We start from the raw sequence: 27,361 nt of genomic DNA, 5'->3' as shown, positions 1-27,361 counted from the left end.
AAAGTGCTTTGATTTGGGCTGAGGGAGGGGAAAATAATCTCTCCTCTGACACTTTAAAATGAGGGCACCAGGACAGGAAACCTTGTGCATTTGATGATCGTATTTCTGCGGGAAGCAGAAACTTCAAAATAGAGATACACCGTTTCAAAGTAATTCCCAGAGCCTGCGATCTTTACTGGCGCTAAAACCCACGCGTATTTTAACTCTAATGTCTGAGAGCGGATACGTGTTGGCAAAACAGCTCCCTCGTTTTCAGGTCTGAAAAGTCTGAGTGGGGCGGGGAGGGTTGTGAGGAAGAAGGTGGCTTGTCCTTATATTCAGCGCCAGATCAAACAAACAAACTGCCCTCTAAGCTCCTGGCTTTGAGAGAGACCCAGGTGTAGTCAGCAGCGCGGAGAATTAGGCAAAGGCAGGATCTAGCTTTCTAAAACTTTCTGGTTCTTAATAAATACTAATAAAATAATAAGAATAAAATAAAAAATATATAATTAATTAATAGCACCATCGACTCCGACAGGGGATCGACCCCCTCCCTATTCCACTAACAGTGCAGCAAAATCCCTGCCCACAACAGGGCTCCAGTAAGAAATAAAAACCTCAGACAAATGCCCCTTGTGCAGCCCTGCGCGTTAAAGGGGCGATTCACGCCCCGGGAGTCTCTCGCTTCCCCCTCCCATGGAAAGTTTGGCGCTGGAGGTTGGTTTTGGGAGACACCCAATCCTTAGAGAACGCCACGGCCTACCTAGCCGGGGGGGGGGGGGGGGTCACGTGATCCGGGCCATACAATTGCCCTGCTGTAAAGCGAAGGGAACCACTTTAACTCCGAGATTAGCAGCGAAAGGAGCCAGTTAACGCAGATAGGGGAGCTGGGTCAAACCCTATCAGAGCGATACCACTCCCTTCAAAGGGGAAGGCGGCGGGGGGGTTAAAGTCACCGATTCTTTACTGCGGAAGGGGGGGGGCAAATCAGTCCCTCTTTTTGCTGGAATTTCCCCGAGGATTTGGATTCAGCTGCTGCTGAATTCCCACCCAGCCATGCACGGTTTTGCTCCTTCCCCGCTGCACTGTAAGTACTTCTCGGCGAATTTATCTGCCAGCTGCTCTTATCTCGGAGATAATGCCGGGGAGTCGGGAGGTTTCCCGATGGGATTCTGTTAGCTTTGCGAGGCAGCTAGTGATATTGCTCCGTGATTTACGTGGTCTCTGATTTTTAAAAAAAATCCCATTTTCAGAGGGTCCTTTTATAGAGGAGCCAGATTAGGATTTTTTTTTTTTTTTTTTTGCTTCTTATCAAGGAAGCAGCACAATCCTGATGTGGAGAGGAGCCTTTCCTCTCACCCCTGCGCAACAGGCCGGGGGAATTAGCAACACGTTGAATTCTTCACTTTGCTTTCTCGTTCCGAAAGATCTTTGTCATGCCCCGCTTTCTGTTGCTCCCGTGTGCAAGAGCTGATCGGGTTATCTTCCCACCGAGGCCCATTACTTACAGCACAGCCACGATTGCTGAGTTGTTTTTAAAAAGACACCGAATTTGCTGACTTCTTAAAATCGCCGAGGAAGCTGTAGGGTTGTGTTGCGACTTATTATTGTGGCTCTTGAGTAGACTGATGGCTGAACGCGAACAGTAATTTCTCTTCCTGGCAGGGTTAAACACAAATGACGTTATTTATATGGCAGGAAAGTCTTCTAGAAAAGTGTTGATTTTATGTGTTGTTTGTGTTCATTACAGAATTGAAAAATTATCTTTCCAAAAAAAGAAACCAAGAATCAGCTACAGGACAATATTAAATGGTTAAAACGACTTCAGGGTTTTTATTTGTCCAAATCGATGCTGTAAAGAAAAAGCAAATCGCATTAGAACTTGGCGAAATGTACATGGGAAGCAGAATATTTGTGAAGAAACCCTTTAAAAAACCCTCTTAATAACAAAAGTTAAGCGCATTTGTTTAAAACACAGAAGTACCCCGTTTGAAATACTATTTTATTTTATGTAGCCTAAATGTAACTTTGGGACTCTTGAGTGGCGTCTCTATAGATAGACACTAAAGCAAAATCCACAATATATATTATCTAGTGCAAAGCCAATATTTATATAAGTAACACTATATATTTCAATACATATGATGCGAAATATACACAATAAATATAAACTATATATGTTGTATATGATCGTGCCTATGTATGTCATTGTATGTGGGGTATAATTATGTATGTTGGATATGATCGTGCCTATGTATATAATTGTATGTGTGGTATAATAAGATATGTTGGATATGTGTGTTGTATTATGCAATATAATAATACCCAATATAGTGAATTTTCTCTGTAGAGTGAATTGTTATGGATAATACTGGCAAACTGAATAACTAAAATCGGATCTGAACTAAACATCTGCAGCTGGCAATAATCCAAACCTTTAATTCTCACCCGGTGCTTCTTCCCATCCTAATTCTTTTCGTCGTATTTAGCCGCGATCGCCTTCACCGAAGACGTGTTAAAACATCCCTCCTCTTGCAGCGGTGTCCGTGTGGAAGGACAGGTGCAAGAGGCTGCTGCGAACCAACCCGGGTTTTTTTTTATGATATAATAGTTGTGCCATAAAAAAAAAAGTTCATATCTCGCTGCTTTCATGTTTCAGGTGCCTGTAACTGTTACTGACCCGAGCCCGAACATCTGGAGCCAGCTGCAGGGCAGCCCCGCTTCTCATGCCAAACTCCCAGCCCTTGACATAGGAATCTTTACGCTTCACCCCACAGAAAACTTCTGCGCCACCTGAGTGGCTGCTTTTCCCGACCCACGGCTGCCCCGGGCCTCGGCCCCGCTTTGGAGGATATAAAATGTATCAGAGTTTAGCCCTCGCCCCCAACCATGGGCAATCGGCTTATTCCCACGACTCCAGCAATTTCCTGCACTCGTCGGCCAGCTCCCCGGTGTACGTGCCCACCCCGCGGGTGCCCTCCATGCTGCAGACCCTGCCTTACCTGCAAGGCTGCGAGACAGCCCACCAGAGCCACCCCCTGGGCAACCACCCGGGCTGGGCGCAGACCGGCGCCGAGGCCTCCGCCTTCAACCCCAGCAGCCCTCACCCGTCCTCCGGCTTCCCCTACTCGCACAGCCCGCCCGTCAGCAACAACGCCGGCCGGGAGGGAGCCTACCAGAGCCCGCTGCTCCTGGGCAGCGGAGCCCGGGAGCAGTACAGCAACGCCCTGGTGCGCTCGGTCAATGGATCCTACTCCAGCCCCTACCCGGCCTACGTGAGCCCGGAGATGCCTCCCTCCTGGACCGCGGGGCACTTTGAAAGCAGCGTCCTGCACAGTCTCCAGAGCAGGCAGGCTGCCTTGCCGGGCAGGAGATCCACTTTCGGTAGGTGACCGCCCCTGGGAGCTGCCCCCGGGCACTGCTGAGCCCCCTTCCCAGCCCCCCAGGAGCTCTCCCTTCCGGCGGCCCTGGGGTGGGTTTAGCTATTTTTTAAGATGCAAATGATGTGTAAGGCTCCCGCTTCTCCAGCTTCGGTGGGCAGCAGGAGCCGCTCCCGAAAGTGCTGCTAGGAGCCTCGTGGGACCCGAAAACTCACCCCAAAGAGCCCAGCGTGTTAAATGCAGGGCCCGGTCCTTGTGCCCAAGCAGCGCCTGACTCTGCCCCGCTGGCATGAATGGGGCTATCTGAGGAGTCAGGTGATGGGAGCAATGAGGCAGGAGAATCTGACCCCTGAGTTTTAAGTGAACCTTAAGGAAAAGATGGTTCTCTAGAAAGACCTCCTGCCCTGTGTCTTTAGCCCTAGGAAGGGTCCAGTGGTGGAAACAGCTGCCCCCTCCGCTCCCCAGGGAGGAGCTGGGTTGTTGCCACGTGAATGCCAGGATATAGATATATAGAAGGGGAAAGAAGACGTTTAAAAAGGAGAGTAATTTCCCTGGAGGACAGAAAAATGGAGGTTGTTTAAACGCCCCTTGCCTTTTACCCCAAATGATCTCTCCTTTCTACCATATCGACTTCGTGCCTTCGCCTCAATACTTGCCCTTGTGTTTGAATTAGGAGGGCAGATTTATGGCTCCTTCCCTTTTAAGTAATTTATTGTGGTAAATTAGTTTATATTTGAACAGACTCTTGGTCTCCTAATTCGCCTTCACCCAAACAATTCCCCAATTGCATCAATCTGCTGCCTCTGGAGAGACGGTGAAATCTAGTCAGGCGTTGAACAATAAAACCCGCTTCAATTCGTTTTTATCCACACGGAGAGCCCTTTTAAATCAAGTTCCTAGCCAACTTTCCAGCTTCTCCCCCTCTTCCCCGTGACCCTGCCGGGTCTGCTCAATAAATAGGACCAGCTCTGGTTTATAACTCATGGGTCTATTCTTCTCCTAAGATTATGTTTTGAAAAGTACTTTAAAATCCACTTCAGGATCTCATCCTTATCATCTTTACTGCTGTGAATCGAATTATCTTATCTCTCGAGTGAGAACAAAGTAAACTAGGAAAAAATGCCTCCACTCCATGTTTCTTACGAACTTTCCCAAATTGCGGATCTTACTTTCTTCTACTGCACTTTAAACAGATGCTTCCTTATGATTTCTGGAAATCGTTTTGATTTGCCTTTGAAAGTCATGTACAATCTTTTTTTCCCACTGAATTAGTAGGATCCCCTGATGACTTGAACTGTAACTCTCCGATGCGCCTAAAGCAAATGTTAATTCCATAGAAATCACCCCAGTTTATAAACTATCCCCTTTTCTGCTGAGAGATGTGGGTTCCTCGCAAAGTCATTCGCTGTGCCCTGCGGTTTTGTATGTTATTGGCCTTCCAAAATGCAGTGTTCAAGAATCGCTTCTAGTTATTTATTTTTTGCTCTTAGATCATGTAAGCGGGGGTGAAGTGCCCTAACACAACAAAAAGTCCAAACTTTGATTTTTTTTAAGGATCGCTTCTTTAAGAAGTTCAAAGAAGGTGAAACCAGGAGTGCATTTTTATTTGGAAAGAAAACAGGCAATTTTCAAACCACGAATAACAGCTTCTTCCAGATTGGGAGGGAGGGAGTTATTTCAGACAAAAAAATGAGGCTTTAAATCAACTTACACTAAGACTGAAATAATAGGGGTTGCTCCGTATCCCCGGCTTGTAAAATAACTGAGGCAAAACTCTACAGCTGGGAGATACACAAAGCTAGTCAGACAAACAAACCCTTTCACTTTCCCTTCTGATTTCTGGAAGAAGAGGGTCAGATCTCACTCTGAAATGTCTAGTCCAGTGCCTCATGAATATATCCTTTTGGGTTAGATGGGGAAGTATACACGTGTACCTATGTGCAAAATCTGTGTGTGTTTGAAACCCATGTCATTCTTGAGTGTGTGTATTTATAGGTGTGTGTAACAGATGTGCCTGTATGTGGGTATATAGGTGTGTACACACACAGCACATTTATTTTATAGCCAACGTTTATTGTACATATATGTTCTATAGCCACATGCAATCAGATGTGTGTGTCTGCAGCCACCTACGATTTCAAACTCCGCCAGCGCTGGTACTGGGAGCTGGAAGATTGACTCGAGAAAGCTGACCCCCTCCCCCCTTCCTCTGCGAGTCTGTCATTTGTCAGCTCGAAGCTCTAGGTGTGATTGATACCCACAGGCCAGCATCCCCCGACGTTGTACATCAGCCATAGACATTCCAGCAGGCCTTCCCCAGCCTGCTTGTCGCCACCAGTCAGCAACCAACCCCGTTTGATTGAAATCAGGAAAGTCTTCCAGTTCCCTCTCCCCCCCCACCCTCCTCCTTTTATCATCTTACAATAACATCATAGCGATCATTTATTTTTACAACCGAGCTGGGCTGCACCCGGCCCGCTTCCAGCCACATGAGAAGCGGTTTCTGGGGAGCCCGCAGGGAAATGAAATCAGATCAATCTTCATTATCGCCCCTGGCCCGGGATATTTATTTATTTATTTTTAGAAATCATTAAATGATACATTAAAAGGTTAAATAAAAAGGAAAACAGGGGGCGAGGGCGGAGGCTCCTTTCTCTTTCTTGCCCAGATCGTGGAGACACGTGAGAGGGCTGCTAAAAGCAGGGATGGGGGTTAATTGAACTGGGTCCTGGCTCGCAGGTCCCCTCTGGTGCTTTGCAATGGATCCTCAGCCCAGTGAAGCCATAGGGGAGAGTCCTGCTTCAAAACCCAGGCTCCCACGAGGGTCGGCAGAGAAGAACTTGGGCTGATATACATTCGCCTGGATTTCTTTCTCGCGCTCCAGTTCTCCTCTTGACGCCGCTGCGGCTGGAGTCAATGGGAGTTTTGCAGCTGACATCCCTGGGTCTGACACCTCTCCAGGGCATGAAAAGTGGGAGCCCGGCTGAGTGACGGGATGAGCAAACCGACCTGGCTATCGGCTGCCATCTCTGCTTAAGCAGAACTCCCCTATTCATAGCCCTGCGACAGGGCCCTCAGCTATTTCCGCCTAGGATTTATTTCATACGGGGCAAATCCAGGACAGGTGAGGTGAGGAGAAATCTTTGAAGCCAGTGGCAAAACTCCCTTTGGCTTCCACAGGGCCAGGATTTCACGCGTGGGATTTTCACCTGCGATCTGGAGGTGGGCAAAACGGTCAGGGACTCCAGTGGGAGTCGTGTTAGGGCGGGATCTTCCCATAACATCTTATTTCTGATCCTTATTTACCATGGCTCTCGGTCACGTCCCAGGTTCTGTTTCCCTTCTTCCAGCTGAGTTTTTTCGCCTGAGTCGCGGTTTCGGTGGCGCCCTGGTGTGTTATTTTCAGTTGTGATGTTACAACTATTTGCCATGTAGGGATCCTGGTAGGCCAGAGAACAGCACAGTCCTTTGCTGGAGCCAGGATGGAGAAAAGTTCGGCGGGACGCCCGGGCGTATCTGACCCTTGGTGTCCCGGGGCTGTTTGCTCCTGCAAAGAATCGTAGGAATTACTCGGGAAAGTAGCCGCGTGGCACCTGAATGCGCAGCAGCCCAGTGCTCTCCCAGAGCAATCGGTGCTTAACGGGCCAGGGAATGACGTGTTTTGCCTTTTATTCCTCCGAAGACAAAATGGGGTTCCTTTGAGGACAGGCCCGCTGGCTCTGGGTCGCCTGGGATCCCGGGCCGGGGGGAGGGACCCTGTGCGGGGAAGGGGGCGAGCGCCTAACGAGCTGCCTTTGGGTCAGTTTCAGAGTACTTGGAAGAATTCCCCGGGGATGGCAGAGAGTGTGTGAACTGCGGGGCGATGTCCACCCCGCTCTGGAGGAAGGATGGCACCGGGCACTATCTGTGCAACGCCTGCGGGCTCTATCACAAAATGAATGGCATCAACCGACCGCTCATCAAGCCGCAGAAGAGGCTGGTAAGGCTGGCAACCCCCAACCGCCCATTTCTTTCCTCTGTGCCCCGCACCGCGCTAGGGAAGCGGGGATCTGTGCCCGCGCCAGGCTCTGGCGAGAGGGGGTGGTTCGTGCGCTCCGGGAAGGGGGTGGGGGGAGAGGCGAGTGAGGTTCTTTCTTCTGGGGCTTGGAGAGTTAAAGGTCTGGCCCCGGAGATGTTGCAGCTCCGAGGAATCCAGCTGAGAAGTGAACTCGTCAGTGTTATCGCAGCAATCTCAGCCCGGTTTCTGCCGTTGGTCGGTGGCGATCGATCACGCCTGATGAGGATGATATTATTGTTCAAGAGTCGTTAGCTATTATTGGCCGATGTAAACACAGCGAGCACACCCCACCCGCCCCGTTTGAGCTGTTGAGTAGGTAAAGGTGGAAGGATGAAATGACACAAACGGAGACATTTTAGAACCTACGACTTCTGTGCAAGTTTGCAAGAAAATGAACTCGCTATTTACACAGCTACTGCACCACGGGTGGTAGTCCTACAGGATTGATTTGAAAGGACAGAAAGCGATAGGCTAAGAAACCAAAGGTTGTATGTTTCCTCTGGCATATGATTTATCTAATCAGAATAGAGTGGCATGATCTCCCCTCATTCGTTCCCACAAAGAGAAATCCAATTGCTTGCTTTAAAAATAATAATAATAGATAGTATTTAACAAGGGAATACAGAGGTAAAACCCCTTAACCGACATCTAGATCTGAGAGCAGTTGGGAGCTTTCGTTTTGCAAGGTAGAATGAAATTAACCTTAGTAAGCGAGGGTTCTCTTGTCCTCTTTCCTCTCTGTCCACTTGCCTCGTATTTCAAACAAAGGACAGGGTTTCTTCCTAGACTGGGGAAAACCTTTAATGTCTGGGGCTGTATAAAAGCAGAAACTAAAGAGAGAAGCAAACTATGTCATGTCCCTTTTTGTTTTGTTTTTAATATGACCACCTTTTCATTACCCCGGGGACTGGCCTTTCTCTAAATATTATGTTATCCCCTCTATCAACAAAAAGTCTGTTTAAATTCAGGGGAAGTTATTCAATGTTCATTTGACATATTTTGACACTGTTCTTTAAAAAGAAAAGAAAAAGCCTGGAGCTTAATTGGGATTCTAGGATACAGTGGCCAGTTAAAACAATATTGAGTGCGAGAGTAGAAGAAGTGAATTCCCTGTTCATGTCAATAATAAAGTTATCATTCCAAAGTTTTGCCTCTTGAGACCCCTGAAATTTCCCCCTATAATGCCTAACAAAAAAACTCAACATATTTTGGAAGGCTACCAAAGATAGATTAAAATGATCTATAGAGTGTCTGACTGTGATCCTCTGTTGGGTTTTTGATCACTTTGGATGTATTTTATTGGGATAAATTCATGCGTGCACATGTAGGCATTGCTCTCTTAGAAGTAAGGAGTAGACAACTAAGAATCTACCAAAGGAAAATACAGCCAGGTTAGCTAGAGAATAAAAAATAGATATTAATGGGAATAAAGATCTCAAAAATGAGGGTCAATGCTACAGGACTGTATTTACATTTAAATGCTAACATGAGTAGCTGTGGTTTTCTGCCTCCGATGTATAAGGACCTCTTCAAGTGACAGGCAGAGATCTATTAGGACCCTCTAGTTACTTAACATGCTTATTATTGAATGCAGGAATTCACAGCTCCAGACGCATTGGTGGATACAGGCTGATCAATAAAACACATGTATGAACGCTGAGGATATTTTTAATATTGCTCTCAAATAGGAAAGGCCTGGTTCTGTGCATAGAGCTCTAACTAAGTATGCCTATCACCTTTCCAGAGCGCCTTGTGCATTTCTGGGTTTGCAGAAAAGTTTTCCCATGTAGGCTGCCCAAGACCAAGAGAGAGGTTTGAGTTCTGCCCTACACGCAAGTCCCCAGCTCCCACCCTGTTGTCCTGCTTCCACAGTCACAGTTAGTGCTAAAGTCAATGGATGTGTGCTGCCTGAATGCGGCTCTCCGAGGAGGCTGATCAGATATCATGGCTCGGTGCTAATTGAGAGGAGCCATTTTTCAAGCGAACACCTAAAAAAAAATGGTTGGTAGAATGCCTGGGCCCCATACAAAGTCAGGAACCACTTTGATAGATTGTGGCTGAGGGTTGTTTAAATTAGCTGAAAAATGCAACCGGGGAGTTACTAGTGGTGTGGCATGGGCCTGTCCTTGTGAAAACCTTGACCAAAACAAAGGCATTGCCTGTCGGGCACTAGCTAGTTGTGTGTTCAATGAAGAGGCTGATCTTGCAATTCTGATTCAGGGGAATAGCCCCTTTGGAAGGTACAGGCTGGGCTCAAGGATAAAATGCCTACGGTCTCAATTTGAGGCCAGGCCCAGCTCCCATTAAAGTCCATCAGGCCTTTAAAAGATTGAAATAATGAATATATCTTAACAATCACTCTCCATAGTGTAAATGCCCTCAGGATAATAGGAAATTAAATGCCGTGCAACTAAGCAGTATTTTCAGATTAAATACGCCTCACAATTTCCAACCATTTTGATAATCACAGACACATAGAACAGGCATAGTATCCAGTTAATATACAGTAGTGCATGCATCTCGATAGACAAACTGATTATCTATCCACTAGAATGCATGTTAGCCCCTCCTTCTAATTTACCTTTTAGACTGGGCTGAATACAGAACAACAAGTGAACACTGATCTAGCCTTACTTCCATTGAAGTCCATGAGAGCTTTGCCACTGATTTAAATTGGAGCCCAGAGTTGTCCCTGGTTAAATAAATACTATAGGCTGGAATCGCATACAGTCACTGGTGCATCTCTGGCTGTCAGCATTGGCTGAAGGATAGGTTATGGGTACTGTATTCATTAGTTGCTGTATCTTTTCAGATTAAAACATTAATCTTACAGATATTATACATTGGATTCCATCACAGTTGGGTCTCCTTGCAAGGGGGAGAAGGCATGTCTTTTTCATGTAAATTCACCTTTGATATTTTAATTTAGTTGTAAAAAGTTTCATCTTTTCACACTGCAGTGATTGGTAACAGAGCTCAGGACTCGATCCCTCAAACTCTAAATCAGTCAAGCTAAACGCTAGTAAATGTTTAGGATGAGTCCTTAGTGAAATGAAGTTTCAGTTGGAAATAGATTTCTTTGCTAGAGTTTAGGGCATGAATGCTAATGTAAAGTCACTCATTTTTACACGTATGTCTCCAAAACTGCAAAGACATTTGCACGTGTTAACTTTACATGTGTATGTAATCTGTGCATGTGTGTGAAGTAAAGCATGTGTGCAGAATTAGGGCTTATAGATAATTTGGTAAAGACCTTAGTATTTTCGTATTAAAGACACTGTTATAGATATAATGTAAGAATATGAATAGGATACTACACTCATTACTCAGGTAAAACTCTCTTTGGATATCAATGGACAGCTTTGACCAAGAATTTACAGGATCAGATCCATATAGCTCAGGGATCCCTAAGAAGCCCATTTTCCTTTGCATGATGATAAATCTTACCAAGGTCACTATGCAGGGATTTTGGTTTTTAACAAAATATTTCGATGAACAGTTACAATCTCTGCGCAACATTTGTGCTCAGTGAGCCTCAGTGTAAATTGTCTGTTTTCTATCATATTGCCATTGAAGCTTTGTTTACAAGTTACCCAGGCAGATGCGATTTTTTTAAATTAAAACTAACATGTATCAGTTAAACTGTTTTAGAAGTCTAGTGCCAATTTTTAATAAGATTTTTAATGGATTCCAACTTCTTATTATAACCCATTTCTTAAGAAAAACAACTGTTTTTAAAATGTAATTCTGCTGTATTTTGCTTTCTGGTATTTATTGATATCTTCAAAGCAGTCACTGGAGATAGTCAAGATGCTTGCGTCTGAATTAGAGCTGGGCAGGAACTGGATTTTCTGTTTCACAGAAAATTCCATGATTTCAATTCTTTCCATTCCAAAATGGAACAAACCCCCCAAAATGTGAACTTTCCCCTTAAATCAAAATTTTAAAAAAATTCCGTGAATGGAAATGTTTTGTTTTGATAAAAATGAAACATTTCCTTCTGATTTTGCTTTTTTTTTTTACATTATACATAATATAATATCAAAACAAAATGTTTTTTCAAACCAGACAATTAAAATGTTGCCTTCTCAAAATGAAACATTTTGACGTCAACAGAATGCTCCATCCCATTATTTTAAAACATAATTTAATTGAAATCCATGTTTCCATGGAACATTTTGCTTTCAATGAATCAGCATTTTCTGATGGAAAAACATTCTGTCATTACTGCTGCTCAGAAGTTTTCTGTGTATAGTGTCTGTATTCTGGGGCAGATTCTGATCTCAGGTATAGTGATGTAAATCCAGAGCAACTCCACTGATTTTGAATATCTTTTTTGTTGTGAGAACGGTGTAACAAAAAATACCCAGGGCCGTATTCTGATCTGAATGATGCTGGCATTGTAATTGTTTTCAGAGCGGATGTTTCTCAGAGTTCTTTCAATACATATAGCAGATGAAATGGAGACAAATGGGTTGCACCATTATTAAGGGTGCATAGAGTTAGGGGAGGCTAACTCTCACACCTTCCCACTTGTGTACTAGTCCAGGCTACCTAAGGACGCTGGGGCTATTTCCTGTGCTGCAGGGGGTTAGGCCTGATCGCTGCTCACCCATCCTTTATGCAACAGCCCCATCAGTAGAGCTGGTCAAACATTTTCTGATGCAATGGTTTTCTGTTGGAAAATGATGATTCAACAAAATCTAACCATTCCACTAGAATCTATCAATTTCACCAAAAAATCCGGTAGGAAATTATCAAAATGCTTCATTTTGACAATAATATACTAGAATATAGTTGAAATGATCAAGTCAAAAAAATGTTTTGATCTTATCAAAACTAAAGGGTTCAATGAGGTTGAAATGAAATATCTCAGAATATTTTGTGACGTGAACATGCAGAGATTTCGACTGTTTGTCCTGATTTGAGACAAAACCGAATTAAAAATCCCAGAATTTCCCATGGGATGGAAATTCAATTTTTCAACCAGCTCTCCCCATAAGAGGAAAAGTGATCAAGTTAGAGATGGTTTCAGAGCCTAGTCCCACTTATTGCATGTTCTGAGCTCAAAACACAGATGTGTAACAGCCATTTGAAATGTCCAACATTACTTACCTACCATACTCCTCAGTGCCAGATCAGGAGGAACTGTTGTTAGTCTGTTATTTCTGATGGTACTTCCAAGCTGGGGGATGTAATGCATTTGCATAGGTATATATTCAAAGCGCCAGGCTTTGCCGCATTGGGATATGCTGCTAAGGTTTTTTGTTGAAGTATTAGGACTTATTCATTGTTGGGGCTTTCCTGGTACAGGCCATCTGCCTAGCGCTGGGCAATCATTACTGACTAAATACTTTTAATTCCCAGTTTTTAGAGACGTAACAGCTAGGACTGACAAATGGAACTAATCTAACATATAGATAAACCCCAGTGCGTACAAGCCATCCTTCTTCTCACCAGCCCCAAATCTCAAGATGAAGAGGTCTGGGGCCATGTGCAAAGTGTACTGCACGCAGGCCAGGTGTGTGTCTTAGGATTTGTCTACACTACAGAGGAAATTCGATCTAAGCTGCGCAATTTGAGTTACATGAATAGCATAACGCAAATCGACGTATCTTAGATGTACTTCCCGCAGAGTCCACACCACGCGATGTTGACGGGAGACGCTCTCCCATCGACTCCCCTTACTCTTGTCGATCTGGTGGAGTACAGGAGTCGACGGAAGAGCAATCTGCGGTCGATTTAGCGGGTCTTCACTAAATCGACCGCTGATGCATCGATCGCCGCTCGTCGATCCCCTGGTAAGTGTAGACAAGCCCTTAGTCTGTCTGGCAAGCTCTCACACAGCTCCTCTCCCTCACTCCCATCTCCCAAAGACTCCCTTTACCAGACACACGCATGCCTAGCCTCTCATTTTTACAGTCCAGGCAGTATCCTATTCAGGTCAGGATTCATGACCATGTGAAGGATTTTCTCTGGCCATGACAGGCCCTGGTAGGGACAGGGTTTTACACCTATAGGGTCTGATATGGCATCCATTGAAGTCAATGGCAAAGTTCTTATTGACTTAAGAGCTGCGGGATTGAGCTCCTAGTGAAGCGAACCTCATGCACCTCAGCAGTTTCGGACAGTTGAAAACACAAGATGCTCATGACAGCTGCTCTTTTTGCTGCAGCGATTCCTAGTGTGTTACTCCATTTGAAGTCAACAGAACCCTTGGCTGAGCAAGGAGGCTAGTACAGACTAATATCCTTTGGATTTGTCAGGAAAATAAATGGTCAGGTCTGATATATTTACATTTTAACAAGCCGCTGAGCATGTAACACCCATTCTCCAGAGGGCTAAACATGCACAGGAACTATTTTTCATCATTTTAAAGCAATTATTCACACACGATTCAATGCTGTGAACTGGAAAGGGAAAATATTGGGACCAGTTCCTGTAATCAACTCCACATAGGCAGACACTTGTACCCACCTGGAGGCCTGTGAACCAAAGGGTCTGATTGCAGCAGGGCTGGCTCCAGGCACCAGCTTAGCAAGCAGGTGCTTGGGGCAGCCACTCCAGAGAGGGGCAGCACATCCAGCTATTCAGCGGAGGGTCCCTCACTCCCTGTCGGAGCGAAGGACCTCTCGCTGAATTGCCGCAGATCGCAATCACGGTTTTGTTTTGCTTTTTTTTGCTGCTTGGGGCAGCAAAACCCCTGGAGCCGGCCCTGGATTGCAGGATCAAGGGTTAGTCTATGGAAACCCACAACTGACATGTACAATTCCCATTGACTTCAGTGGGAATCCCCTGCACAGTGCTTTGGCCTTAAGAGGGCAGATTTTCAAAAGGACTTTGCTCCCATTTAGGCTCTGGAAGGGGCCAGATTTTCAGGCTAATTCAGGCACACAGCGCTTTTTGAAAATCAAGCCATTAGTGTCACAATGGGAGTTGTGCTGAGCCCTGGACAATCTAGCCCTTAATGTCAGAGTCAAGCTGGCATTTTTCTACTGGTATTTGAACACTGTTGTCCTTTTCCTTTATTTGTCATATAAAAAAACTGGTTGTTCTGGTGATTTAAAAACAAAGTGACTGGTCCATCAGCAACCTGACAGCTGGAATACCAACCACTTCCTGCTGCAGTTACAAAATCCAGTCTCCAAATGAAGAAATGGCTCAGCCAGCATAGAACAAGCCAGTCTCTAGTCTCCATAAGCAAGATCATTTGAAAAAAGAATACAGTTCGGCTCCCATTTGTTCAGTGGCAAAACTCTCATTGTCTTCGCTAGAGTCAGGATCAGAACCACCTGGGAAACAGGTTTAAACCCCAAGGCATAAGGCAGAAGTGGGAGGGCAAAAAGGGGTGAAACTGAGGATGGCTGTGCTCTGGTTCTAAGGGCATGTCTACATTACAGCCACTTCAACGGCACAGTTACGGCGCTGCAGCCGTGCCACTGTAGCATGGACACTTCCTACATGGATGGAAGGTTTTTCCCCCATCCATGTAGTTAATCCACCCCTCAGAAGGAGGTAGCTAGGTTGACTAAAGAATTATTCCATCAAACTAGCCGGGTCTACACAGGGGATTAAGTCAACCTAACTACATTACACAGCTGGAGGCAACATTTCTCACAGCCCTGAGCGACATAGCTTGGTTGATCTAATCTCTAAGAGTAAACCAGGCCTAAGGGGCCCTGTACTGCCATCCCTATGTAACAAACCTTCCACTGATAGAAGCTCTGCAGAAATGCATCCTAAGCAATTGTTAACATCACTGAGTCTATATTAGTTACCAACAGTTGAGTAAAGGAAGCTGGAGTGAGCTCTCAGTACACTCCAGGAAACGGACCCATGTCTTCTTGTCCAGTTTATCCCTATTGTTTTCCCTTTGTTCCTATTTAAAGTCTTACAACAGACTTGGTGCTTGTGGTTGTTGTTATTTAATTAACTTTGAAATATCTGAGCTGAACAAATTCCACAAGGATTAATTTTTAAGATACATGTTGTCATCCTAAGTCTGATTTCTCCCTGCCTTCCATAAAACCATTGTTTACATTCCCAAAACTAAAAAAAAAATTAAAAAAAAAAAAGTCGAGTTTCAGGGTTTCACATTTGCTTTGATTTTGCTAAGTCCTAGACTTTTTTTAAAAATGTGTGCAATATCCCTGCATAGAGGCTTCACTAGCTTGGTTGGTAGGAAAAGGGTGCTGTACTTGAACCAGTGAATTCAGTGAAACACTAAAGTCTTGTTAAGATGAGGAACCATTGAATTACAGTCCCTTACAGTGCATAGCAATATATACTTTGTAATAAAATAATGCTCTGTTGTTTGTATCTTAAGAGCTTCATTCTGGAACCAGCCTAGACAGATATTCCACTATGTATTATTTTGCCTGCTGGATATGCTGCTTTTACTATGCAAAGTTGCATTAAAATAAAAGGCATATTTTGCACTAGAGATTTCAATATGACTGCACAGTACAGCAGGAACGGTATTTAGCAGTTTTGTGTACAGTAGTGTAGTCATGTATATGAAGCTACGGTAAGTAAGAATAATACAGTTGCTAGCCCATTTTAGATGATACGGCAATGTTCTGTAAGTAGCATAGGCAGCAGTTTTGTGGCATATTTTTTATTTTTGACATGAACAGAATGCAACCCTATTGATTTCCATAGAAAGCTATATTACTTAGTGATGGGCTGGGATGGAATTTTGTTTTATAGAGCATCTCTCATAGTCAAGGGATCTTGAAGCACTTTACAAAATAATAAATTAGGCCCTGATCCTGAAAGCCCATGTAACTGTGCATACGTGAGTAGTCCTATTGATTTTAATGGGACTGCTCATGTGTATAAAGTTAAGCTAATGCACAAGTGACCCTGTCCCACAGGTAACAAGCAGCTCGGAGCCCTGGCTCAAGCTGAAGCCCCGGAATGCCTGAAGCACGATTCTCAGCCTAGGTGGAGGAATCTCTTTCTCTCCAGCAGGGCACAGTCCTGCAGCATGCTCAGAACACGCCTAATACCTGATACCTGTCAGACCCCACAGCAGAAAGGCTGGATGCAGGCCTCTAATAATGCAGTTTTGGGTTGACCAAAACTATATGCAAATCCAAGTCAAATTTGGCGAACAGTTTCACCCAAAAAAAGAAACAGAGAATTTTTTCCCCGAAAAAGTCAAACTGTTTTGTTTTGACATTTTCAAAATAAAACATGATGTTTTGTTTAGAAATGTAGGTAGATTTTTTTTAAAGGGTAAAAGCACCCAAAATGAAACAAAACAAAATGGAAAAAATGGGGGGGAAATTGGTTTGGGTCAAATGAAACACAATATTTTTCAGATTCTTTTGGTTTGGCTGCCAAACCAAAAATATCAATTATCTGCTGGCTCTATTCTTAACTTGGTTCTTATTCAGTGAAAACATGCACTAATTGTAAGATTGGGCCCTTTCTGAGGAATCAACTATTGTCCAAGTTACTGAGGTTGTAATTTTTTTTTTAAGGCAAACATAGAACATTTCACTGCAAATGTGGCACAGAAAAATACCACATAGTTACTGCTGCACCTCGTGAAATAATTTCAGTAGAGCATGAATGCGTACATGGATATGTTGTATGCAAGTTATTGCACTATTAGCAAAAAAAACCAACAAAGAACAAAAAAGGAATTAAAATGATTAAAATGTTCTTATAATAAGAACAATGTTCTCATGAAAACCAATAACACCAATCACATTCTGAGCTGACTAAGCAGGTTCGTTTGATAGAGAAGTTTCAGAAAAGAGTTAAAATAGCCATAATTTAACTCTTCATGCGTAGGTAATTCCACTTATAACATCCTTCGGGGACCTTGACTTGGGGTTTGAGCTTAAATACCATGTTAACTGATGAGTATCTAGATCTGTGCAAAATGTATGATGTGTTTTGATTAACTGTCTCATCAGTTTCAGTTCATGTGTTTTCCCACCCCTTGAGTTTTAGGCTCATTCAAAGCTAGAATGGCAAAGGAACTCAAATTAATAATCAACTGTTCTTATATAGTGTTTTTTTTATCAGCGGATTTCAAACTTGTGTGTTTTGCAACACTCTGCCTTGTGTCTGAGTTTGTATGGTTTCATGAGACATCTCAGTGATCCAGATTTCAGAGGTTTCACAAAGGTTCATTTGCCCACCTGTAGCAAGCTGTCTAATGACCCCATTCCCCAACAGTCATGCCTGTCTAAAGTGGCAGCAAGTTTTGCTGAGTTTTGATGTGATGTTTTGGGGGTTCAAAAGTATTTTCTATGAAACTCCCCTGCTTTAAATTCTATGTTCTGAGTCTCTGATGGCTTTGTGGTTTTCTGTAAACACTCAGACAGCTCCACAGAGGGACCATCCTCTGTTAATTCTGAGGTTCTTGGCCCAGTAGCTCGGTCAGACCTTCATGTAGCTAACTTTAGCGTACGTTTTATTAAATATGCTCAGACGAATGATTCCAAGAGCTTTATCAGCAGCAGTTGGCTGTCAAGTGCAGCCCATGAAGGGCTTTTTGTTTAAGTGTATGCTACATTTATATAAATAAACACTGGAGTACAATGTTGAAGTCAACAACTTCCTAGACAAGGTCAGAATGCTACAATGGTGGACTTGGGTTGGGGGTGGGGAAGGGCAAGAACGCTCTTTCTTTTAAGTAAACTGCTGGGAAATTAGCAATAACATTTTGTACCTTTGTCCTTCAGTCAGCAAAAGTAGCCTTGACTGTGTCTTTCTTGCTGCAGTGGAAAGTTAAATCACAATGGGCAACTTCAGAGAATGTTTAAAGTTTTTTAGACCCAGTATTTTGGTAACCCTGGGCCTGATCCCGCTCCCAGTGACTTCCCTAGGAGAAGGAGATGGCCCCATGGTCTGTAAACTTATTTGAAACAGCAATTTATTAAAACTATCTTATAGTTGGTTCTGAAATGCTGTCAGTTACATATTACCCACTCTTCCATCACAGAACTGCTAGGTGACGGACGATGCAAAGATTACAGAGTAGGAAGGATTTTCTACTGAGTTAGGCATTGAACTGGAACTGAGGAGATGCGGTTTCTATTCCCAGCTCAGCCACTGACTTCAGACTTGCTTTAGTCCACACAAGAGGGTGTAACTTTTAGTCTGCGCTAGGGTATCACACACTAAATGACCCAGGTGGACCCTGCTGGTGCACACTAATGTAGTACCATTTGAAATGGGACCACAATAACGTGCACCAGGGAAATTTTAGTGCGCACCAGCAGGGTCTACATGGGCCATTTAGTGCACAATACCCAAGCACAGACTAAAATTGACACCTGTATGGTGTGGACTAGAATGCCGTGTTGACAAATTCTTTGTGTCTGACCTTGGAGAAGTCATTTCATCTACCCGGTGCCCCAGTTCCCCATTTGTTTAGTGGAAATAGCACTTTCCTGTCTCACAGTGGTGGGGAGAGAATAAAATCCATTAGTGATTTGAGGCCCTCAAATACGAGGGTGTTGAAGGCTATAGAAGTATCTAGATAGGAAGACCACTTTGGTGCCATGCCCAGTATTGGAATTCAGTGGTTAGGACCCCAATTTTCACTCTGACCTCATGTCATGAGACCTACTTGATCATCCTGGGCGGTGGGTCCAGCCCCTCAGGTATTACTGGTCCTGCTAACACTTAAGGGTGGGACTCTACATCCAGTCAGTGGTAGAAGTCCCCCACTCTTCAGCAAGGACAGCTAGGCCAAAACCCTCCCCTTAATACAAGATGTGGTCCTTACTATTGTGGGTCGGCCCATTGGCTAGCTGTATGTGCTGCTTCCATGGGACTATTGATGATGATAGAGACTAGGGGACTGTTTGCAGGCTGGGTTGTGCCAATTCTGCGAGGTGCTGATCTCCTCCTTCTCTGGCTGAGTTAGCTGAGGACGCTCAGCTCTACACAAGATGTGAGCTAGGCAAATGGGGCCCAATAGGAGTTAAGGAGGTATATGTGAGGGCAGGATTTTGCCCAGCCTAGGTATATACCAGGTATAACATGACCCCATCCCTCTTGCTCAGGTCGGAAATTGCTAGGGAAAGATTTTGAACCTCATCAACTTCTTCTCTGTGCAAAAGTAATCCGCTTGCATCTCAGGGTTATGTTTTGACAGGTTATTTTTTGAAAAATAAATAACGTATAAAGGAATATAATGATCTGCAACAAGTTGCGGAAGCTGCTTCGCTTAGCAACCAGTGACTCAAAGAGCGTTCTGTCCCTTTGCCCTCCCTGTCTTCTGAAAGGCAAATCTGATCTGCACTTTACGGCTAACCTTGTAAAACGTTTCATTTTTATTCCGTCTCCCTTTACCCAATTTATCATAATGCTTAGTAATGATATGAGGCAATAATGGAAAAACAAAACAGATTTGGAATTCTTTGTTACTTGCATCACCCAGCATCCATCCCCGCGATGAATTGACATTTTTGTCCCCAGGCTGAAGAATATCACTCGAACACCTGAATGTGGCAATAGTCCATGATATTAAATATGGCACCAGTATCTTTACACTTACTGAAGTCTCCTGTTCAAATAGCTGGAATGCCTAAAGCTAAGAGACATTAAAATGAAATGCCCATAAGCTGACAAGCTAAAACCCTGTGTTGAGAGCTCTGAATTTCCCACTAGCTGAGAACACGATTGACAGAGACAGGCCTGCTGCTTCTGCCAAGTGTTTCTGCTTCCAGCTAAAGAAACATTAGCTTTGGGATCTGTCCTGCAGTCAAGCCACCCACAAAAATTGGAATTAATTAGTGTTTGGAAAGTGCTTTGGGCTCTTTAGATGAGAGGCGGGAGATGCAGGAAGTTCAAAGGATCATTCTTTTTTTATGAACCCCTCCCAAGCCCAAACACCACTGATTATTTACACCACGGATCAGTCTGGCCCCCATTAACTTTAACAGTTAATTTAAATCGACAGCATTTTTCTATGGCGTTTGCAACATTTCTGCTTTCAAAACATGGATAATAATTCTTATAAGACCCGTCTCCCTCCGAGTGGATCACTTGGAAATTATTGCACCATATTATGAAATATTAGTTCTTGGAACATATTTATTCAACATTAGTGGAAGGGATTAAAAGGATGTTTGCCAGGTTTATCAAGCTCCATAAAAGAACGTTTGCAAATCAAAGTGAGCTCACTGGACTGCTATTTCTTTGATGTGAATTTTGTTATCTTGTGCATTTAGTCAACATTTTTCATTGTCCAGGAAATCAGTGTAATTTGAGATTTTCCTTTTCTCCTTACATGCAAACTCTTACTTTTCTTCTTTTCACGTGTGTGTGGGTTTTTTTTAGTCTTCATCGCGACGTGCTGGTCTTTGCTGCACTAACTGTCACACAACCAATACTACCCTCTGGAGACGGAATGCAGAAGGAGAACCAGTCTGCAATGCCTGCGGATTATATATGAAACTCCATGGGGTAAGGCGCTCATTTATCCTCTATAGGAAACCATTTTGTCTTTAATCATTTCCCACCAGGTTTAAAATATCCTGCCTTCACTTCCTATTGGAAGGGGCAGCTTTATCCAGTCCAGGAATTGCAAAGAATTCAGAAAAGAGCTAAAGGAATGATCTAAGGTCTGGAAAACATGGCTTATAGTGACAATCTTAAGAAACTCCGTCTGTTTTGTTTATCAAAGAGAAAGTTAAGAGGTGATTTTTATCGTGATCTACAAGAACATACATGGGGAAGACATTTCTGATAGTAGCTGGCTCTTTAATCTAGCACAGTGGTTCCCAAATAGGGGCGCGGCTTGTTCAGGGTAAGCCTCTGGCGGGCTGGGCTGGTTTGTTTACCTGCCACGTCTGCAGGTTCGGCCAATCGCGGCTCCCACTGGTCGCTGGTCGCTGCTTCAGGCCAATGGGGGCTGCAGGAAGGGCGGCCAGCACATCCCTCAGCCCACGCCGCTTCCTGCAGCCCCCATTGGCTGAGAACGGTGAACCGCGGCCACTGGGAGCTGCGATCGGCCGAGCCTGCAGATGCGGCAGGTAAACGAACCAGCCCGGCCCACCAGGGGTTTACCCTGAACAAGCCGTGCCCTTAGTTTGGGAACCACTGGTCTAGCAGAAAAAGGCATAATGAAATTCAGTGGTTAGGAGCTGATGCTAGACAAATTCAGACTAGAAATAATGTGCACATGTTTAACAGTGATGATCATTAACTATTGGAACAATTTACCTAAGGACGTGGCGGATTCTCCATCACTTCAAGTCTTTAATTCAAGGTTTGCTGTCTTTCTAAAAGATCTGTTGTAAATCAAACAGATGGGCCTGATGCGAAAATTACCGGGTGAGGTTCTCTAGCCTGTGTGATGCAGGAGGTCAGAGTAGATGGTTATAACAGACCCTTCTGGCCTTAAAATCTATTAATTTTAAAGACAGTAAATGCTTCTTTCCTGTCCATTATCTCAGGGACACCAGTGGTGTGGTGGTTTGATGACGTTTATCCACTCAGGGCAGGAACCACTAGTGAATTGTCCATAGGCCACAAAGCAGATTTAGTGCTTCAGCCTGGGCTGATTTGAGCCAACGCCCTAGAGGTTAACATCTCCCTATCCCATGACCATTCCCCGTGGGACATCCAGTGCCCCACACACTGGTGTAATTTAATAAGACACACTTGCAAAGGTCACTAATAAATCAGAAAAAGGAAAATAGGAAATAATGGGAAAAAAAACAAAATTTGTGTGAAAGCCTCAACTGTTCAGCCCTATACATCTTCCAGCCAAGGCCTGTTGTGGAGAAAAATAGCACTTAGTGAAGGACAAGGTCTTTGCACATGCTACAATATGTAAATATAAAAGCAACACGCAAGGTAGAACTCAGTACAATACAATATTAATGATTCCAAACTTTGTGGGTGTCAAGGTGCCACGACCTCTGGCAATGAAAAAGGAAAGCATCCAGACAAGGAAAAGGAAGCCTAAAAACATTACCAAAGGCAAAACCTCAACAGGTATGGTTCTTTTATTATATCTCCCTATGGCTTAGACCATAAGCGGGGCCCAATGTTGTCAGTGATTCTACAGCTCTGGAATTGGCTAAAAAATGAATTCCTGCTACAGAATATGCCTGCAGAATCTAATCTTTCCTACAAAGAAAAAGTGTCTTTTAGTCTTTATGATGGGAAAGAAAATCCTCCAGATGTGAGCTGATGCAGTGTTGTTTTCCAGAGCCTCAAACAGGAGTACCATTCTTCTCACTGGGGTGTCCACTCATGTTGGCGATGTAAATGGCAGTGCTGTTAGCTATTTCACTGCTGGGCATTTTAGAAGAAACATGCGGACACTGTATCCCTTGCTGTTGGATGGATGGAGCCTATAGGGGTGGGAGCAGTAGGGCAGCTGGGTATTGTCAAGAGTTGCTGGGGCAGAGGGATCTAGGAAAGGTTAAGAGATTATTTAAAAAATTCCCCTCAGAAACACTTAAGAGTATGTCCCTCGGCCCGTGCTGCTTCCAGCAGCCCCCATTGGCCCGGAGCAGCGAACCATGGCCAGTGGGAGCTGCGATCGGCCGGACCTGTGGACAGGGCAGGTAAACAAACCGGCCCGGCCCACCAGGGGCTTTCCCTACACAAGCGGCGACCCCAGTTTGAGAAACACTGCTCTAGCATGTCACTTACCAATCAGTTTTGGTTTTGCTGTGTTTTACCTGAGAAACAAACAAACTACCACACAAAAAGTACTCTCATGCTACAATAATGCCATGAGATAGGAGATTCTCCCCTAAAAAGTCCAGGCAGCTATTTATATTTTAATGAGTTTTTCTTTGAGAACTGACTTATGTGTATGTTACTTTATCATCTTGTAATGGTTATCTTTCAGGGTCTACAACTTCAGCCACTAACTCCCCTTCTTCCATTACAAACTCAGACAGCACCGTCACTTTAAAAACCGAACCCAACGTGGCATCACAGTACCCCGGACAAACCATAGTGTCAGTCTCCCAGGTAAAGCTTGAGAACAGAGAGCTATTTGTATTCCTTCACATTGATTTTTTTGACTAGCTGGTACAGGACTAAGTAGTTTAATTGTCTGTTGCTATAACAAGCCAGTTTCATAATTAGACTCTCCCATCCACACCTCAAACTGTCTTCTAACCCGTAAATGCACCTTTTGCTCTGGAAACCATTAGGCACAGATATAAAGGGTCACCACAAGTTTTATAGTTTGCACAGAGTCCCGTTCTACCCTTCTAAAGAGTACACAGCTCCAACTCTCATTGATGGCAATGGGAGTTACATCTAGGTAGCTGGGCTTGATTCTGATCTTGCTCCATTGTAAATCAGGAATAACACAATGGAGTCAATGGAAAACCAGTGTAAGTGAGATTAGGAACTTGCAGAGTTCTTGACAGCTTTCTAGTCAGACAGGTATATACTCACCTGTGTGGAGTTTTCTTTATTGTTCTGCTGGCAATTAGAGGTGTAATTAACACTCATGAAAGTGCAGCGCAGAGTAGTCCCTAGAGATCATTGCGTGTCAGACCCATTTCCTGTCTCACGAGTTTGTCCGAATGGATTGCATTGGGTGCACGGATTGGTGCTTTGTTTCTCTGGTGGAAGAGATGGCTCTAAATCAGGGCCGCCCAGAGGATTCCGGGGGCCTGGGTCTTCGGCGGCGGGGAGCCCCTGGTTCGGCAGTGGGGGGCCCTTCCGTTCCGGGACCCGCCACCGAAGTGCCCCGAAGACTCGCGGTGGGAGCCCCTCGCCGCCGAATTGCCGCCAAAGCGGGACCCGCCGCCGAAGTGCAGCTGGGTATTCGGCGGTAATTCGCTGGTGGGGGGTCCTTCCGCCCCGGAGCAGAAGGACCCCCCGCCGGCAAAGACCCTGAGCGGAAGAAGCTTCAGGGGCCCGGGCCCCACAAGAGTTTTCTGGGCCCCCTAGAGCGAGTGAAGGACCCTGCTCCAGGGGCCCCGAAAAACTCTCTTGGGGGCCCCTGCGGGACCCGGGGCCTGGGGCAAATTGCCCCTCTTGCCCCCCCCGGGCGGCTCTGCTCTAAATCAAAATGTTCTGACTGTGCGTCATCTTTATACTGGGTCTAACCAAGCTCCTGAATCTGAACATGTCTGAACTGAAGGGAAGTTCCGACTGAGATCCCAACTGTGAGACTTGGTGCCCTCTCTAGTTTATAGTAGAGGTTCTTGGTTGACATTGATAAGTTTGATTGGTGTTATGATTATAAAGAACATACATGTGCCCAAAGGTCTCTGAACGGGACACAATTCATCAATCAATCAATCAATCAATCAATCGAGCCAGGTATATCACAGGCTTCTTCCAGAGAGCTCTGCTAAGGCACCTTAGTCTTAGAATGAAGTAATCCTCTTGTCTAGTTCCAGGGTTCTCTTGCACATACAATTCTGGTAGGGTCTAATCTATCATATTAATGATCTGTCGTATTCATACTATTAAATTATGACAAATCTGACTATTCTTTTGCTAATGACATGGTGCGAGTAATGGGTTTATCTTACATCCCCTTAATTCCAAATTGGAACAGTGTCAGCTAAATTGCTGGGGTTTTCAATTGAGCCTAATGAAGATAGGCACCGAATTCCCATGACGTTTCGATGGAAGTCAGACACCAATTCCCTTAAGTTTCTTTGAAAATTCCATCCTAAGTGATTAGCTAGATGATTTTAGAGCTAGATTATTGCATCACTGATCGAAGACAAATATAAATAAATAAAAGTAACTGTAACTCAATGTTCTCATTGAAACTCCTGCTTTCAATATATATTAAAATACATCTGTGGCTTTATAATAATTTCTCCTTATTATAATCTTCATAGGCTCAAAGCCAATCAGATGACACACTGGCCAGCGGCCATTCCGAGTTCAAATTTGAACCTGAGGATTACGCCTTCACTTCTGCTACCATGACTCAACAGTCAGGACTAAGCATTCCCCTCCGTCAGGACTCTTGGTGTGCACTGGCATTGGCCTAGAAACGAGGCTTCCAATAAAACACTTTGGACCAACCTTTCTACCTTCCCTGCTAATGGATAACAGGCAAAAGGAATGGCTGCCTTAGAGCTTTGGGACTGAAAGGTTTCAAGTAGTCAATATATGATTCTATGTTCAAAGACAGATTTCTCTCGGAAGCTGTGAGTGAAGGCTTAGAAAATGGTGGCTGTCCTTGGCCAAGTTCATTCTTCCTGACTGACGGGTTCGGTGGTACTCACTCCTCTAAAAGCTTTCACTCTGCAGAAGTGAACTGGAGACGCCTCCCCAAAGCAAAAGAAACGGGGATGTCTCTCTTTTCATGAGGAATCCTTTATCTTCCCGAGACGAAACAAATAAATACATCCCAGAATCTATGTTTATTCATGATTATTTCTCCCTTCTATGACTCCTCTGTGTGCAATTTCTTCCACTTTCCTATAAAGACTGTGATAATATGGCACCAAGTAACTTAATTCTATTAACACGTAAACTGTGTTGCCTTCCTTATGTTTACTGGCCACGGCAGGAAAGGAAAAAAAAGACCCTGTTGTTTTAAACATATACTGTTTTATATTAAAAACAATCATCTCTATAGAGCATTAGCTTCTGAAGCATTTACTCTCTCAACACTGATCCCATGAGTCATCCATGAGATAAACACGCTGCTCTTCCAGTTCTATCTCCAAAGAATTTTTTTTTCTTTTTAGGCAAACCATGTGACAAAAATGGTCAAAATAGATTCCGATAATAATAAAAAAAAATTTGAAATGTCCTTTTTCTTTTGGGTTATTTTGTTGTTGTTTCCAGTATTGCCAACTCCAAGCATTCAAAAATCACAAGTAAAGCCACTAAAATCATGAGATCAGCTTAAATTCATGAGATTTTTTTTTAAAAAACCTAATAAATGTGTGGTTCTTTTTGTTTGCCTTCTGGTGTTGGACTGTTTAGAGTTCATGTTTTCAAGCTTTTCTCTTAAGTACAGGCATTACTTACAGACTCCTATGTTGGAGAACTCAGAGCTGGGATTATGGTCTGGGAATTGGCTCTGTAAAATGGCAGCCTGGTCTACACTAGGTCTATTTTCAGTGTGCATCCTGAGTCATGACTTCTTACTTTAGGGAGAAAATAAATTGTTCCTACTCTTTACTCCTGCCAGCAGTGGAGAACCCTACAGTTACAGGTGCATTGACGTCAATGACTTCAGTGGGAGCCCTTGCCATTGGCTTGCATGTGCTTTTGGATCAGCTCCTTAGATCAGGTGGCCTTATCACATAGGGTTCTCTATTCCTCTTGGTTGTGCAACAGCAAGACAAGTCAAATTGCCATGAACCCATGGAAATGACGTTGGTGGGGCCTCGTGGAGGCGGTAGGGAGCTACATAGTGACATTCACCCCAGCGCATCACCGCCCTTTGGCCCCTACAGCTGCCTTGCCAGAGCAGCCTCCACCAGGGCCTGGGGAGAGGAGTGAGGGAAGAGCCCTTTGAGCTCTCTGGTCCAGGGCTGGCCAACCTGGGGCTCCGAAGCCACATGCGGCTCTTCAGAAGTTAATACGAGGCTCCTTGTACAGGCACCGAATCCGGGGCTGGAGCTACAGGCGCCAACTTTCCGATGTGCCGGGGGGTGCTCACTGCTCAACCCCTGGCTCTGCCACAGGCCCTGCCTGAACTCCACCCCTTCCCGTCCCCTCCCCTGAGCCTGCTATGCCCTTGCTCCTCCCTCCTCCCCCCCCCCGCCTCCTGCACTCCACAAAACAGCTGATCGGGAGGTGCGGGGAGGGAGGGGGAGGTGCTGACCACGGGGCTGCCGGTGGGCAGGAGGCACTGGGAGCGGGGCGGGGAGTGAGCTGATGGGGGGCTGCTGACGTATTACTGTGGCTCTTTGGCAATGTACATTGTAAATTCTGGCTCCTTCTCAGGCTCAGGTTGGCCTCCCCTGTGACACTTATAACTCACTTAGCACCTGGGAGCTGCCTAACTTCT

At 44.5% G+C, this 27,361-nt stretch overlaps 1 protein-coding gene across 1 annotated transcript; it reads left to right on the top strand.

The window, feature by feature from the left end:
• The first annotated feature begins 810 nt into the window (after window positions 1-810).
• Window positions 811-26,152, top strand: GATA5 (GATA binding protein 5). The gene is made up of 7 exons (XM_039499082.1): window positions 811-1,066; window positions 2,639-3,363; window positions 7,163-7,338; window positions 20,728-20,853; window positions 22,302-22,389; window positions 23,258-23,382; window positions 25,227-26,152. The coding sequence occupies exons 2-7, from the start codon at window positions 2,838-2,840 to the stop codon at window positions 25,380-25,382; spliced, it is 1,197 nt and encodes a 398-aa protein (XP_039355016.1). The 5' UTR covers window positions 811-1,066; window positions 2,639-2,837; the 3' UTR covers window positions 25,383-26,152.
• Window positions 26,153-27,361: the final 1,209 nt, after the last annotated feature.

Source organism: Mauremys reevesii, linkage group 13 (genome assembly GCF_016161935.1).
Source record: "Mauremys reevesii isolate NIE-2019 linkage group 13, ASM1616193v1, whole genome shotgun sequence".
NCBI lineage: Eukaryota > Metazoa > Chordata > Testudines > Geoemydidae > Mauremys > Mauremys reevesii.
The sequence above is the reverse complement of the archived record's forward strand: the minus strand, read 5'-3'. Positions and strand labels throughout refer to the sequence as shown.